This window comes from Lates calcarifer, linkage group LG21, assembly GCF_001640805.2.
Source record: "Lates calcarifer isolate ASB-BC8 linkage group LG21, TLL_Latcal_v3, whole genome shotgun sequence".
Taxonomy (NCBI): Eukaryota; Metazoa; Chordata; class Actinopteri; family Centropomidae; genus Lates; species Lates calcarifer.
This window is the reverse complement of record NC_066853.1, coordinates 21,640,201-21,654,296: the sequence shown is the minus strand read 5'-3', so window position 1 is coordinate 21,654,296 and position 14,096 is coordinate 21,640,201. Positions and strand designations below refer to the sequence as shown.

The 14,096-nt window shown below is 41.7% G+C and overlaps 1 protein-coding gene across 3 annotated transcripts; it reads left to right on the top strand.

Moving 5' to 3' along the window:
* The first annotated feature begins 936 nt into the window (after positions 1 to 936).
* bbc3 (BCL2 binding component 3) lies at positions 937 to 12,936 on the top strand. 3 transcript variants are annotated; one of them, XM_018665583.2, is made up of 4 exons: positions 937 to 1,319; positions 2,617 to 3,007; positions 7,165 to 7,377; positions 9,827 to 12,936. In XM_018665583.2, the coding sequence occupies exons 2-4, from the start codon at positions 2,629 to 2,631 to the stop codon at positions 10,072 to 10,074; spliced, it is 840 nt and encodes a 279-aa protein (XP_018521099.1). In that variant the 5' UTR covers positions 937 to 1,319; positions 2,617 to 2,628; the 3' UTR covers positions 10,075 to 12,936. The 3 variants fall into 3 exon arrangements, with proteins under 3 accessions (XP_018521099.1, XP_018521098.1, XP_018521100.1); XM_018665582.2 differs by having other exon boundaries at positions 938 to 1,310; XM_018665584.2 differs by having other exon boundaries at positions 941 to 1,310; positions 7,165 to 7,370; positions 9,827 to 10,058.
* The last annotated feature ends 1,160 nt before the right edge of the window (positions 12,937 to 14,096 follow it).

Here is a 14,096-nt window from a genome sequence, read left to right as displayed (position 1 = left end):
GAAGGAAGTCAAGCTAACTGCACAGCACTTTGAGTCGACCGTCAAAATAAAAGCATTTATTGGACCCGAAAAGAGAATTTCAAAAGGAGATTTACACTGGCACTAAAAAACACACTGTATACTGTTGCATGGTAAATAAATTAGAGATGAGCATCTATTAGTGAATAGGTGACTTGTTGTAAAGTAGAACCACAAGTGTAGTTATTGGATGTTATGTTTAGTTTTGAATATTTTATGATATGCCCATCTTTGTTTTGTTTACATTTCTATGCATTAAAACACATATATAAATATGATCTTATCTAAAAATATGGACCTGAAAATATAGTACAGGCACTTTTTTTTTTTTTTTTTTTTTAAATCATCTTTAGCATACATTTTTTCCCAATAGCAGGCCCATGTAAAACTGATTCATACTATTTGCAATCACCACGGGCAGACAAAGAGACAAATGTGGTTGTCTCTGTGGTTGTTTTGGTGCTCTTTGGGATTGGTTTGCATCTAACTGTGGTCATTTTGTGTCTTTTAACTGAGTTCTGTAACTTTAGAAGAAATATTCACTTGACTTTTTTTTTTAAATTCCACTTCATCCAGAGGCAGAGAGTCCCTCTGCTCAGTAATCCATGGTTATCACACATTATTAAACACTTCTCTGTCTCAATATTTTTAATTGATTGAAATATTTCTTTTTTCTCATTCACACCTATCTACATGTTGGAGCATTCACATCATTGTTTATGCATGTTTAGGCCCATAGCACCTTTTCTTACCTTGTTGATTTAACCACAAGAATGTCAAACTTTGTTTAAAGATGTTTAAAACCTCACCTCATCTTTTAAACATAAACACTTTAACGAGAAGAAAGACATTTTCACTGGGTTCACGTTGCTTTTATTCTGAAAATTCAAACCGGATGTTAATTAGGCTACTTCTTCTGTCTTGACAACGGTCGTGTAAAAGCGGAGGAAAACCGCTCAGACCGAAAAGCCCGGACAGACAACAGCACAGACAACAAGCTGCTCCGTTATTCGGTACATCTCGTCGGCTGCGCGTCGTTAATTCAGTTTTGATGGGTTAACCCGAGATAGAAAAACACAGCGAACATCAGTCGAGACAGATCAAACCGGGAAAGTTAAAATGGAATGACACAGCCCCCCCCCCCCTCCTCGAGTGGACCTTAACATCTCGTGATCCCTCACCTGTCGCATCACCTGCTTGTTTTCGGGACATTTTACTCTCTCTGATGTCCACCTGTTACCGGCGGTTTCGGACCTGCAGACAGCCTCACCACGGATCGTCACATAGACCCAGTAAGTGATGTATGTGTTTTTTTAATAGCTGCATTAAGCTGGTGGTGAATTTGACAGCGCAGAGTTGCATCATCTGTCCAGCTGTGTTTTAAACTTTGACTGAATTAAAGAGTCATTGCCTGCTTCTTTAAATTATTTCCGTGTTCACTCTTTTTTAAAATAACAGATTTAGAGCTTTAGCCATAGCTTTGATTGGACCACCCGCAGGTTTCCTTTTTACTGGTCAGTGAACTGCTCTTCCTCTGACCCTGTCGTGTTGTTTATTTCATCTGTGTGAAGGGTCCTGAAGTGTCAGACACAAGGTAACGTCGGTCTTGTCGACGTATAACAGATAAATGCAGTTATAAATCTTAGTAACAGAGATGTGGTGTGCGGCGGTGTGTGTCCAAGGACCAAGTGACAAACAAACATCATCGTTAACACCGTAGAGTTTGACAAATTAACGTTTTTAGCAATAGAACTTTACGCTTTTTGTGGACTGAAGCGAGAGACGCAGGGTCGTTGCTCATCTTGCTAATCTTTATTTTTTACTCGTTTTCTAATGTGTGTTTGTCAGTTGTAGATGCCAGAAATGAGCGGGTTGGAGATATTTGTTCCAACAGTACATCTATCACACTTTCACCGAGCCGTTATCCCTTCCGTTTTCCGCTTGACGAACGACTGAATGTCGGTACTTTCCTTCCTATCTCTCGTTACCGCCGTTAAAACTGCGATGTAAGCTCGCGTGACTCGCTGCGACACACGCTCCTTTGCTCTCAAGTGTGTGCGTGCGCGCGCGCGCGTGGCGCTTCCTCGTGCTCGGGCGGCGCGGATTTGTTTACAAACACAAGTCTCGTGGTCATGAATCGGACCCGCCGCTGCCCCCTACAGGGCGGTAGGAGAATATAGGTTGGTAGGTCAAACTGGTGTCGAGCAGAGGGAGGAGGAAAAAAACAATGGTGCTAAAATTAGACCTGCAGATTTGTGTGTTTTGCACAGTAACATACCTGTTTTTTAAACGAATTTTCTCAGTCCAATTTGTGACTATTTTGTTTTCGAGTAAAGGACACTTTGCTCTGTGGTGTTTTACATTTTTGGTGGTTTAAATTTTTTATCTATTACCTTTAGTACTTATTATTTTTTTTTGTTAATTAGAATTCAGTTTGATGATGATTCAGTGCAGATTATTTTTCTGTAGTTTGTCTAATCATTTCAGCTCTATGTTGTGTATAAAGCATGTTGTGATGCAGCAGTGGTCACTGCCTATTGAGCACATATGGGTGTGTATTTTACATGTGTGCGTGCATGTTTTCTGCGTATGATTTAGCCGACTACTGAGATGGCCCGTGCAGAGACCATCGAGAGTGTCGGGGAAACCGGAGGAGGAGGAAACGGCCCTCTTCCTGGCCACAACACCTGCCGCATGGAGCTGCCTCGCCCCTTCCACAGCTGGCCTGGCCTGCTCACCACTACCACCATCACCACCGGCTCTGGGGCTGGCACCGGTGCCATACACCTCCACCATAACCACCACCACCATCTGCACCCTTTGCAGTCTCTCTATCTGTCGTATCCGCTGCCTGACGAGACCCAGACTCACCAGCAGTTACCTGCGTTGCCGCCATCACCAGCGCCTCCTCCATCACCGCTCTGCAACCAGAGGGAAGTGAGGGGCGGGGGCGCAGAAACACCCAGTGCCTTCTCAGGAGAGGAATCAGGTGAGAGAGTGGTATTTACTTATCACCCACAAAAAAACAACACTGAAAGCGGGACTGGCGGTAGAGGAGGATAGAAATCTTACATTAGTACTAACTGCAAGTGAGTTGTAGCACAGTGTCATTAAAACCACATGGGTTAGTTCTCCCTTTGTTTTCACAGACAGGGAAAGTGAGCAATGTAAGATCTGTATCAAACCACAGTAGTCATTCGGTCTGCCAGAACGAGCAACAACAGAGCCAGCATTGATTCATTGCCAGTGCCGTACACTAGATCACAGCAGCAGTGGATTCAGGTTTTGTCATAAGTAAACGCAAACGTTGGATGTGACTCGGCCACGCAGCACAGTCCACCCTTTAGCAAACATCAAAGTTAGGAGGAGGGCATGGGTTGTGTGTGTGTGTGCTGATTCCTGGGCTGTGTTTCCATGACAGGAGACTGTTTGGGCGGTGTTGATGGGGGACAGGTGGAGGGGGTGTACAGTATGAGGGGATGTGTTACAGCTGTCACAGTGATAAACATGCAACTCTTGTGTTGTAGATTGGCCTTGTAAACAGCAGGCACTGTGTCTGTGTGTCATGAAGCTATACAGGGCTCAGACAGCAAAACTGATCAATCCGGTTTTGTTCACCAGACGATGTGTGATGTCTGCCTGTCTCGAGTTTATGAGGTGTGAGCAGTGGAGGTTACGCTGGTTATGATGGATATTAGTATGTAAATCTTCTTCTCATTTGGCTTAAATGATGGATTCATTGAAAGGAAAATCTCTTTCATAATCATAGACCTTGCACCTGTTTATTAGCAATGCACTGTCAGAAATAATGATTAAAGTAGCTGCCGCTCTCTTATTATTTTTTCGCCATATTTGTATTTAGGGAAAAGAAGCTTATTCGACTGCTGTCACTCTGAATAGCAACAAAAAATGTCTGCGAGTTGTTGACGTTTGAGTCTGCCACAGTCACACACGTCAGTGACTGCCTTCAGCTGCAGAAGTAAATGATTTCTCAGTTTGTTTAATTTTGATCTTGTGTTTAGTCAAACAGGAGAGCTTTGTCTTCAGTGAAGAGGGAGACACCTTTTCAAAGAGCTGATCTAAACTTAAGTTTTTTGAAGCTGTAGAAAGGGAAATTCAGGTGGCCCAGCGGTCAACAGGAAAGGCAGGTTTACTTTTGGCACTGAGCCACTGTGTTGTGACACATTTATGGTAATGTAAACAGATAAGCCTCCTCCCGCCTCCTCCTTCTCCCCTTCCCCCTCCTCCCCCTCCTCCTCCTCTCTCAGCTGTAGGTCAGCTGTGCATCTCAGGCATGTTCAGACATGTCCTCTCTACCCTGGCTGCAATAAAGAAACAATGTGCAGCATTTCCTCCTGCTCTGAGCGGCTCAGCCAGGCAGTACAAAGTCAAGTCAAATTTTATTTATACAGCCAATCCCTCACCAATCTGTAATCAAGATTAAACTCCTCTACCAGGCGGGACACAGTACATTTATAATATGGACAATCAAGACAACATTACAGACTGAAAACATTAATGAAGAAGATGATCTGGAAGGACATCAAGCAACTTCCAGGTGCTGCCGACAGATAGGACCTGAGCCACACAACCTCTCCACCATGAAGTCAGTCAGTTATCCTTAGTTTGTCACTGGCAGTAAATTAGGCCACTCAGTCAGACAGATTTCTCAAGGAGCTCATTCGTAGGCCCTTTATTTGTGCAGATAGTTTGTTAGTTAAACAGTTGGAAAAGTCAGTTCGTCAAACTTATTGTTAATCAGGCTTATCAGTTAATGAGGGAGTCAGTTTGTTATCCAGTAAGTTCATTATTCTGTTAGCTGCTCAGCAACCCAGTTAATCAATTAGACACTTGGGATAATCCACGAGTGTCTTGTTCAGTCATTCGGCCAATAAACCAGACAGAAACCAGAGTGACTAATCAGTTGCTTTGTTAATCAGTCAGATATCAGTCACTGAATAAGTCAGTGTAAATAATCACTGTTAAGTTGTCCCTTAGTCAAGATAATCTGTAAACCTGCCAGCATGTTGGGTTGTTAAACATTCACCAAGTTAGCTTGTATATGAGACAACTGGCTGGCTGTAATTTGTCAATTATTTGTTTAACCCACTAGTCTGTTAATTAGTCAGTCTGTTAGTTGTGTTGTTAAAAAGGTTCTAGAGTTATCCAGCTCACCACTGTGCTTTCTACCACCTGTGTTAGTATCTCTGATTTAGTCTGTTTTGATTTTTAAGGCCACCCCCACCCACCCAACAACCAAACAACCCTCTGATATTTAACTGGTCAGGGGGTCTCTCTGTCACCTTGTCAGTCTGTCAGCCTGTCACACAGACAGGTTCATCCCCTGCCCCGCCCCCTCCCCTCCGGTCCACCCTATCACAGCTCGGCCCCCCACTCAGTCGGCCAATCGCACCGAGACGTCTCAAGGAGTGCTGCCTTAGAGTTACCTTGGCAACAAGCCAGGGTTTTCCCGTTTGTTTTTTCTCCTGCCGCTCTCTCTTTTCTCTGTCTCTCTTTCTGTCTCTCTCTCTCTCTGTCTGTCTAGTCACCTGCATCTTTAAAGGATCAGTTGTAATCCTCCTAGCAGAGCAAATGCTGTGGTTGCCAGGGGTGCCCGTTTCTGTGGCAACTAGAGTTGTGGTTGCCGTGGGCAATTATCTCCATTCTGGAGACAGGGGTCGCCTCGAAGAAAAGCTCTGATTGGACAAAGTAAAAAAAAAACAAACAAAAAAACAAGCTGGGCACCCAAAGGTTAGAACAGGGTACCTACTCATTGTAAAGAGGACTGGTATCAAACCTACACAGTCATGGAGACTATAGAATTTAATATTGTTATATTTAGGATACGTATCAAGATCACTTCCTGTCTGGAGTCAGTGGAACAAATAAAAACTTAGATAGCAGTAGATAAAAAAGGGAGGTACTTTTGAATTAATTTTGTTTTGTCTTACATGTAAAAAAAGAGATGAAGTGTCGATGCTCTGGAATTTTAATAATAGATAAAATAAGGTTTAGATGATGGAAGAAACAAAAAAAATTAAAGGAACAATAATAAATGTAAATAAATAATGATGATGATTCTTTTTAAAAATACATACACAAAACTGAAACAACCGTCACATCAGCTTTCATATAATTACAATATATCCAGCAGGTTTAGCCATGTTTGTCACACTGGAGTGATCAGACAGAAGGTACAGGTATCTGTCCGTTAAAAAAAAAAAAGGTCTGTAAACACATAACAAACACAAACACGCACACACACACACACACACATACAGCACCTCTCCATACCAGACTTATTAAGCAGATTAAGAGATTACTCTCCCAAGTTCCATGAAGAGAAAAATAAGTCACCGTCACCCCATCAGCCTCCCTAGGAAATGTGTGTATGTGCTTGTGTGGGTGAGTTAGGCCAGAGAACTAAACAGCCCCAGTATGAACCACAGTTACAACACTTTTAATGTCAAAGGTTAAGACTAAAGTTTAAATGCACTTATTTGCATATGGAGGAAATTTATCCCATCAGCTGTTCTTTGCTTCTCTGCTCTCTGTTGCATCAGAGACGGTAAACTTTAAAGTCACACCCTCCATTTTACAAAAGCAAAAACATGCATAAAACACACATGCATATGAAAGCAAAATATTTGAACCTTTATGGTTATCTACCTCTGTATCAGTCCAAGTTCCCTGGAAAGTCACATTGACGTTGAGTGTGATGATCAGTAACGGCCTGGAAGCCGGGGCAACTGATCAATTCTGGGAAGTGTGTGTATGATATTGTGTGTGTTTCTGGGTGTGTGCTGGTGTGTCTGCTCATTAAATAAGTCTCTGTTGCTTGGCAGCCTTGTCTGTGTAGCCTGCCCATAGGTTCATAGATCCCCTCTACTTGAACTGTCTGCATTAGTGTGTAAGGAGGCTATTAATGTGCGGTGCTTGTTGAGAATCAATTAAGCATAACCAGAGGCTCTGTGTACCCAGCAAAACGCTTCTGTCTCCTCATACTCTTCTCAAGAGAGACACACAAGACAGTCAGAGTATGAGGAAGAACAATGGTAAAAATTAAATGAGGGTGAAAGAGAAATGCCTAGTATATGTTTTCTTAATATGCTATTTTCTGAATTTATTTTGCCCTTTCTGCTGCAGACTCGGACAGAGAGGAGCACCAGGAGACCTCCAGGCGGAGGGGCCCTCTTCCTGACCTGCTGCCCCAGAACGAGCACCCATCCTGGGCTTCACCACACCACAGGGCCCCCAGGAGAGAGGCAGTGCAGGAGCTGCAGGTCAGGAGAGTGGCCAGCCAGCTGAGGGCCATTGGAGATGAATTTAACGCCACAGTCCTCCACAGAGTGGTAAGTGGTAAGAGGAGGGGCGGGGGTTTAAATGTGTAATTTATATGGTGTTCAGGTATTGCCCTTAAGCTACTGAGCTTGAAAGTCTTTCTGGAGAGAGGAGCGGCATGCAGGATAAATTTTAATTTGAAAAAATTCATAACAATTTCACCCCTTTCATGACAATAGCCATTTTGCAGTCACTTGTTTCTTCACTTACAAACAAGTGCGTATATAAAATGCAACTAGAAATGGTCACCAGAAGGCCACATACTTTTCTCTATCTCTGTGAGATGTTGACTGTAACACAAGCTGTCAATAAGATGATAAATAATAAAAACTTTTAAAGGGACAGACATGAATAAAATGTGGTGATTCAAAGGTCAATGACACCTGAACATTCAGACTCACTGCAGTGATCATACTCGCTGTTGTTAGGTGATTTGTAGTGTTTTTCCCTCCACCTGAGTTGAACTGAGGATGTGTGTGTACAGTGTTTACTGTGTCCTTGAAAACAGCACAGTCACATTGATTCTCTCTCTCTCACACACACATACACACAAATACAAATACCTTATCAGTCCAGTATGTCCATGCATGGATGAACGTGAGTTTGCATGCAGCCTAATTATGTGTGTGTGTGTGTGTGTGTGTGAGAGAGAGAGAGAGAGAGAGAGGCAGTATTGAAGACAGATCAATACTTGCATGTGTGTGAGAGTGAATCAGTGTCATCTGTGTGTGCTGTGAGCCAGTTATTCTCTTCCCTCTTTCATCCATCCCTCGCTTCTGTCCCTTTTCCCTCCCATCTCTCATTTGATCATTTCACTTCTCTTTCCCTCTCTTTCTTTTTATGTTTTCTCTTTCCTTTTATTGTTTATCATTATACAAATGAGTCATACTAAATCATTTTTCTGTCTCCCACCTCTCCTCCCTTTGCCTCTCTACACATAAATGGCAGATATTTCGGTACTTTTGCACAGACCTCTTTATTCCCTCCACCCTCGTTTGATCTCCATTCAATTTCATTTTCTCCCCTCTCTTTTTTTTTTACACTGCTTCCCTTGACAATGCTCTTGCTTCACACTCTTTATCATTATCTGAATAGATTCAATAACTTTACACGTTCAGTAGTTCAATCATCTTTGTACATTAAACAAACTGACTAAAGTAATCCATTTGGTTTTGAAACGCAGATAAAATGACAGCTTTTTTCTCCACTGCTGTCTATCTTCTTTTTATTGTCATTTCTTTATCTCTCCCCTCCCTCCTTCTGTGCTCTAGATCGCGTGAGGAGTTGGCAGCAACCCCCCCCCACCACCACCCCCTCCCCCACCACACACACACACACACACACACACACACACACACACACACACACACACAACCTCCCCACTGCTCTCTCTCCCTCACCATCCCGCCTTATGCACATAAACAAAGATGACGTCACCTGCCCTTGGCTCTCACTCTGACATGGAGTGCGCAGGCATACACACACACACACACACACATTTTATGAGGGTGTAACAGCCCCTTTGCAGACATGTGTAGGGTTGCTGCCCTCATTGAACTGTCTCTTGTCCTGTCTGTCTGCTGCGTGTGTGTGTGTGTGTGTGTGTGTGTGCGCGCGCGCGTGTGCGTGAGAGAGACAGACAGATACTTTATTCTCGGGGGGAAATTGGGGAAATTGTGCATGTGTGTGTTGTTTACAACCCGGCTGGGCCAAAAGCACAGTCAGATACTTTTTCTAAATGAGCAGTTTGAAACAAAAGGAATGAGGGAAGAAAGGAGGGAGGAAATGACACAAGGAGGGATTGAGATTGTACAGAAAGGAAATAGGGAAGGAGGGAGGGAGGGTTAACCACAGGCACGTGAGGTTCAGGCAGTTCAGCATAGCATCCCTAACACAGACACACACTTGTTTATCGTCTTGTTTGAGCTGTGCTGGGTGTTCCTCATTATTCCAGCCCATGCAGTCATGCAGTCTCTCTTTCTCTCCACTACATCCTTCTGTTCACGTCTCTCCCTGAAAATGACATCATGTTACTTTCTTGAATATCTTATCTTGCCTGTCGAGTTCTCTGTCTTTATGGGATATTGAATTCAATGGGAGTTTTTTTTCCAACAAGACACTTACTATTTAGTTTACAAATAATCTTTGTAATCACAAAGCCACAGTGTTTCATAAGCCATCATCTGTCACACAGAACAATCACATGAGCTGAGTCAAACCCATTTAAATAGTTACAGGTTCCACCATCTTCGTAGATATCAAAGTCCACTTTAGTACTTTTGGATTAGTCTTTCTTATCTGCTGCTACACGTCAGTATCAATGTGATGTAGACTATTATGTTTTATGAGCAGTTTCAAGGTCATTTTGTCAATAAATACACAATTTTAGCATCTTGGCTTGTCTAAAAAGGTCAGATATTGAATAATTAAACATGTCCGTCCGTCACTCTGTTTTTCTCTCTCGCAGCACATTGCCCCCCACTGGCAGAACTGGAGAGACGCCTGCCGAGGACTCCTCAACTTCATCACCCAAACTCTCAGCACTCTCTACCGGCTGACGTAGGTAGCTGTCTCACCTGCAACCACCGGTTACCGTGGCAACTTTTTTTTTTTTTTTTTTTTTTTAAACTTTCAGGACTTTGCCACTGGCAGTCAGACTGTGGTGCATTTGAACCTGGAGGACTAACGCAGCCTGAAATCAAAACATTTTCTTGAACAAAGAGTCTAGGATGATGAGCTGGAGGTGTTGTTTCTACCTGGGGGACGGATCAGGATGCTGCCTGTGGAAACTGGACCCTGCCTGTCTGTCTGCATGACGATCGGTCCGTCAGTCAGTCAGTCTGCTGGTACGGACTGCAGCTGACGGACTGACGGTCACTTTTCTACCTGTATATTTTGTAAAATTTATTTGCTTTCACTGTCTTTGTCAATGTCTCGGGGGTCAGCTTTTATGTAGCAAGTGTGACTCAAATGTGTGTGTGAGTCAGTGTGTGTGTGCACACAGCAGACCTGGGTCAAAAAAAAAAGTTTGTATCCATTGCGGTGAATACAGACATTTCAAAACTGGGATTTTCACCACCACAGAGGACCCTGTTTGTAAATGGCCAGGTTTTGAAGTGGAGGTCTTTATCATCTTTTGAAACTTTTTCATTTATCTTTCCACCATTTTGCTGGAGGATGTGTCATTTTTGTCCAAACAGATGATGTCTCTCCAATCCTTCTCTTTGATTATGTAAAGATTTATGGTTATCCTCTTCCTCTGCTGTGGAAACCCCACCACTCTGACACCCTTTGGATTTGGTTAAAACTGATTTGGAGAATCATCACATACATGAGTTGACCCTCGTCTGATGTGTGCGTTTTACAGTTGTGTCTTTATTTTGCATCCTATGTCCCCATTCTTATAAACTGTGAAACTGGACGTCGTAGTTGCATCGCAGGGAAAAGTCAGGTGTTGTTTCACTATGGAGCGAAGCACAGAGTGAACCTCTCTCCCAATCGGAAACTGCTTCAATTCATCATATGACGTGCCTTTCTGCTCAGCACTCTGTTGAGGCCTAATCCTCCCACACCAGGACAATCAGCCACACAGACACACACACACACACATTCAAAGAAATACAGACACACACTCTTTAAGTGCTTTGTTTGCAGTCACCAAATTCAAGTGTCATTTGCATTACATTCAAATGTTCTAGCTTCAGCATGGCCTGAGGTCATTTCAGGACAGAAATAGCTTAATCCCCGCCAGATGTGCACACACACACACACACACACAAACACAAACATATGCAGGGAATTGCCACTGTACATTCTTCCACACGATTCATACTGCCAGTGTTGGGAGCTGGGAGGGTTTCACTCGCCTGTGTCGACAGTGTTTATAGTTACTAAATTGTATGTAAATATTCTTTCGGAAGATGAATCTAAGTAATCTGAAGAAGTTTGATTGACTTAAAAAGTACTTATCAATGCGAGAGTTCACTGTGTTTGTTGGGAGATCTCTTTGTATTTCTGAGCGGCCATTGGCAACAGTAGAGCAAGTGTGAATTTAAATCCAGTGGATTTGAGATGGTTTTCCATGAGTTAAAGAAAAATATATGATTTGGATCTTTTGATTGTTGAAAAGTATTTGATATTTGTAAAATGACCCCTTCAGTTGTGCGATTATTTTCACTGTAGTTTGGGAAAAAAAAAAGTTATTTGCTCATATTTAGAGCATAATTTATTTTGGAAAGTAGCCTATGTGTAGCTTGGTTTTTGGTTCCTTGGACGTTTTTGGTTTTCTTTTTTATGTAATGTATTATTTATTTTTTCTTACATTCCTGATCAAAACTATGAATTAAGCTGTACTTGAGTTGTAACTGTTAAAACAGAGATTGAATAAGATGGCAGTTAAAGCTGTCAGTATCCACACTGAAAGTCAAGAGAACCTTCATTTCAAATGTTAAAGGCTTAAGACATTATTATTAAAAAAGACTGTCTCAATCATTTAAAACGGTACATCGTTTTTTAGCACACACAAGTGTCAATGTGTAATCAGCATTACAGGATGATACAAACCTCTCCAGAAACTGAAGGTGATGTATTGGCTTTCAGTGTGTATGTCAGATGACTTGGGGAAAGTACCAAAACTCTCCCCTTATACTCTTTAAAGCACAAAGAAGCAATCAGGCCTCACAGACTGTTAGCAATACTAAAAAGTTTTTGTGTAACAGCTTAAACGGACTGAACTTAAAACTCATTTCACTGAAATTTCAACTGGGTATTTCTGATGTAAATTTAATTCCAGAACTGTGCTGGTCTGTGTGAATTTGGACAGCAGTAGCACAACTGGTGCTACTCCTGCTAAAAATATACATTTATGTACTGTAATGTACTTTGGATTTTAAGTGCCCAGTTAATAGAGTTTGACCTATCACACTTAAAATGCCTCAAAAACTCAACAGTCAGTAGATTGGAGGCTTTGGCGAATGTGTTTTGTCTGGTTTTATTTTGCCATATTCATTATACCACTCTCACTTGGCCTTAGCTATAATGTTTTGTATGTTTTTGGCACAGGGCCTTGTTTTTGAAACATTTTGCAAGCCTTCATGTATAAAGTCATAATGATAACACAGCCTGCAGATGTTCAGCTCACATGTGGCTAAGCGACATACAAAGAACAAGCAATGCTAGCACAGTAGACACTTGTTTACTGCTTGTGTATTCATATTTGTAGATCGGTTTGCTAGCTGTGTTTTTAGCCATATTTGCAGTCATCACATAGTAATGCTAACAGGTTTGATGAAATAATTAGATACTCCACAAGTCCACCTGTAAGTACTGAAATCATCCAACCTGCAGGTGATGGCCATCCCAGCGCTGTGAGCACTTTGCAGTTGCTCTTCTCCTGGTTGTTTTTCTTGTGAGAGCGCACTCCCTAGTTCAGGGCTCGCCTCTCTCCTACCAACGATGCTCAGTGTCAGTCACATGCAGTGTGTATTTGCTGTTTTTCAACTTTTTTCTATTGTAAACTTTCTACATGAATTTTGTACTTTTTTTCTTTTTTATATAATAAAGATAAGGTGAACTATATTCACTTGTTTGGTGTTTCATTCAACATTAGATGCAGTAGATGTAGAAGTGTCAATGTAAAACTGGAAATATTACATATTACATGAACTAATATTTCAGTTTTTTATAGTTTCTTACATATAATCATGCTTCATATGATAACCTTCAGTATTACTGTTTAAATACCAAATTTATTCTGAGGGAAAATCCGTCTTTAAAGTTGTTTAATTCCTTCAGTAGTGTTTTCATCTAATCCCACAGTGAACTATTGCTTAAACAAAGCATTTGAAAGGTGATAATGAATTAGTTATTTAGCCTGTGTAGCATTCCAGTTCTAAGCTTGTACCATCAGTTTTCTGCCATCACTTTACACTGTGGGGATCTCACTTTAGGACGACACTGCTCTGGCGGGACAGACGAGGTCAATGGCGGTTTATTGAAATGTGGTTCAGCAGATGTTTACAGATGTCGGTGGCTCTCAGGGCGGGGCAGCAGCCCCCTGGCAATGCGTGTCAGTGGATGGACGGACACCGCTGTGGTCTCTGTCACATCTGGAGAGCACCAGGGATTAGCAGACAGGGGGTCAAGATCCTCGCTGCTCACACACAATCACACACAGATGCACCACAAGTGTTTACAATGATGGTCAACATGACAATCTGGTACAAGACATGCATCAAAATACTCACACTAGCACATGTTTTGGTGCTTTTAAAAAGGCCTTGAATAACCCCCACCACTGCTTAGTGGACACAGTTTTTTCTCTTTTATTTTTGTTCTTGTAAACAGGGTGCTACGACTGTACAGAGAAATGTTTCAAAATGTGTCAAAACTTAAACTACTCATAATGCAGAAAAAAATAGCCCTGTACTAAATATATTATACTATATTGTACTATCACTATCATAAATTAAATTACTGTATTGTTACTACTGATGCATAAATGTGTAAGTAGGTCAGCTGGTCATGTTTGTGCTAATATGTTTTATACTGTTGGGTAGTTTAATCTTTATCAATGCACCATAACTTGAATAATTATTTCACATTTTCTATGTAAAACCTTAATCTGCTAAATAACTAGTAACTAAAGCTATTTCATCATAAATGCAGTGAAGTAAGATGTATAATATTCCCTATGAAATATAGCAGAATAGAGGTTCAAAATACATCAAGAGTTCTAC

Coding starts and splice junctions, on each gene's coding strand:
- bbc3 (XM_018665583.2), top strand. CDS start 2,629: ATGGCCCGTGCAGAGACCATCGAGAGTGTCGGGGAAACCGGAGGAGGA. Junction 3,008..7,164: donor CTTCTCAGGAGAGGAATCAG/GTGAGAGAGTGG, acceptor TTTCTGCTGCAG/ACTCGGACAGAGAGGAGCAC. Junction 7,378..9,826: donor CCTCCACAGAGTGGTAAGTG/GTAAGAGGAGGG, acceptor TCTCTCTCGCAG/CACATTGCCCCCCACTGGCA.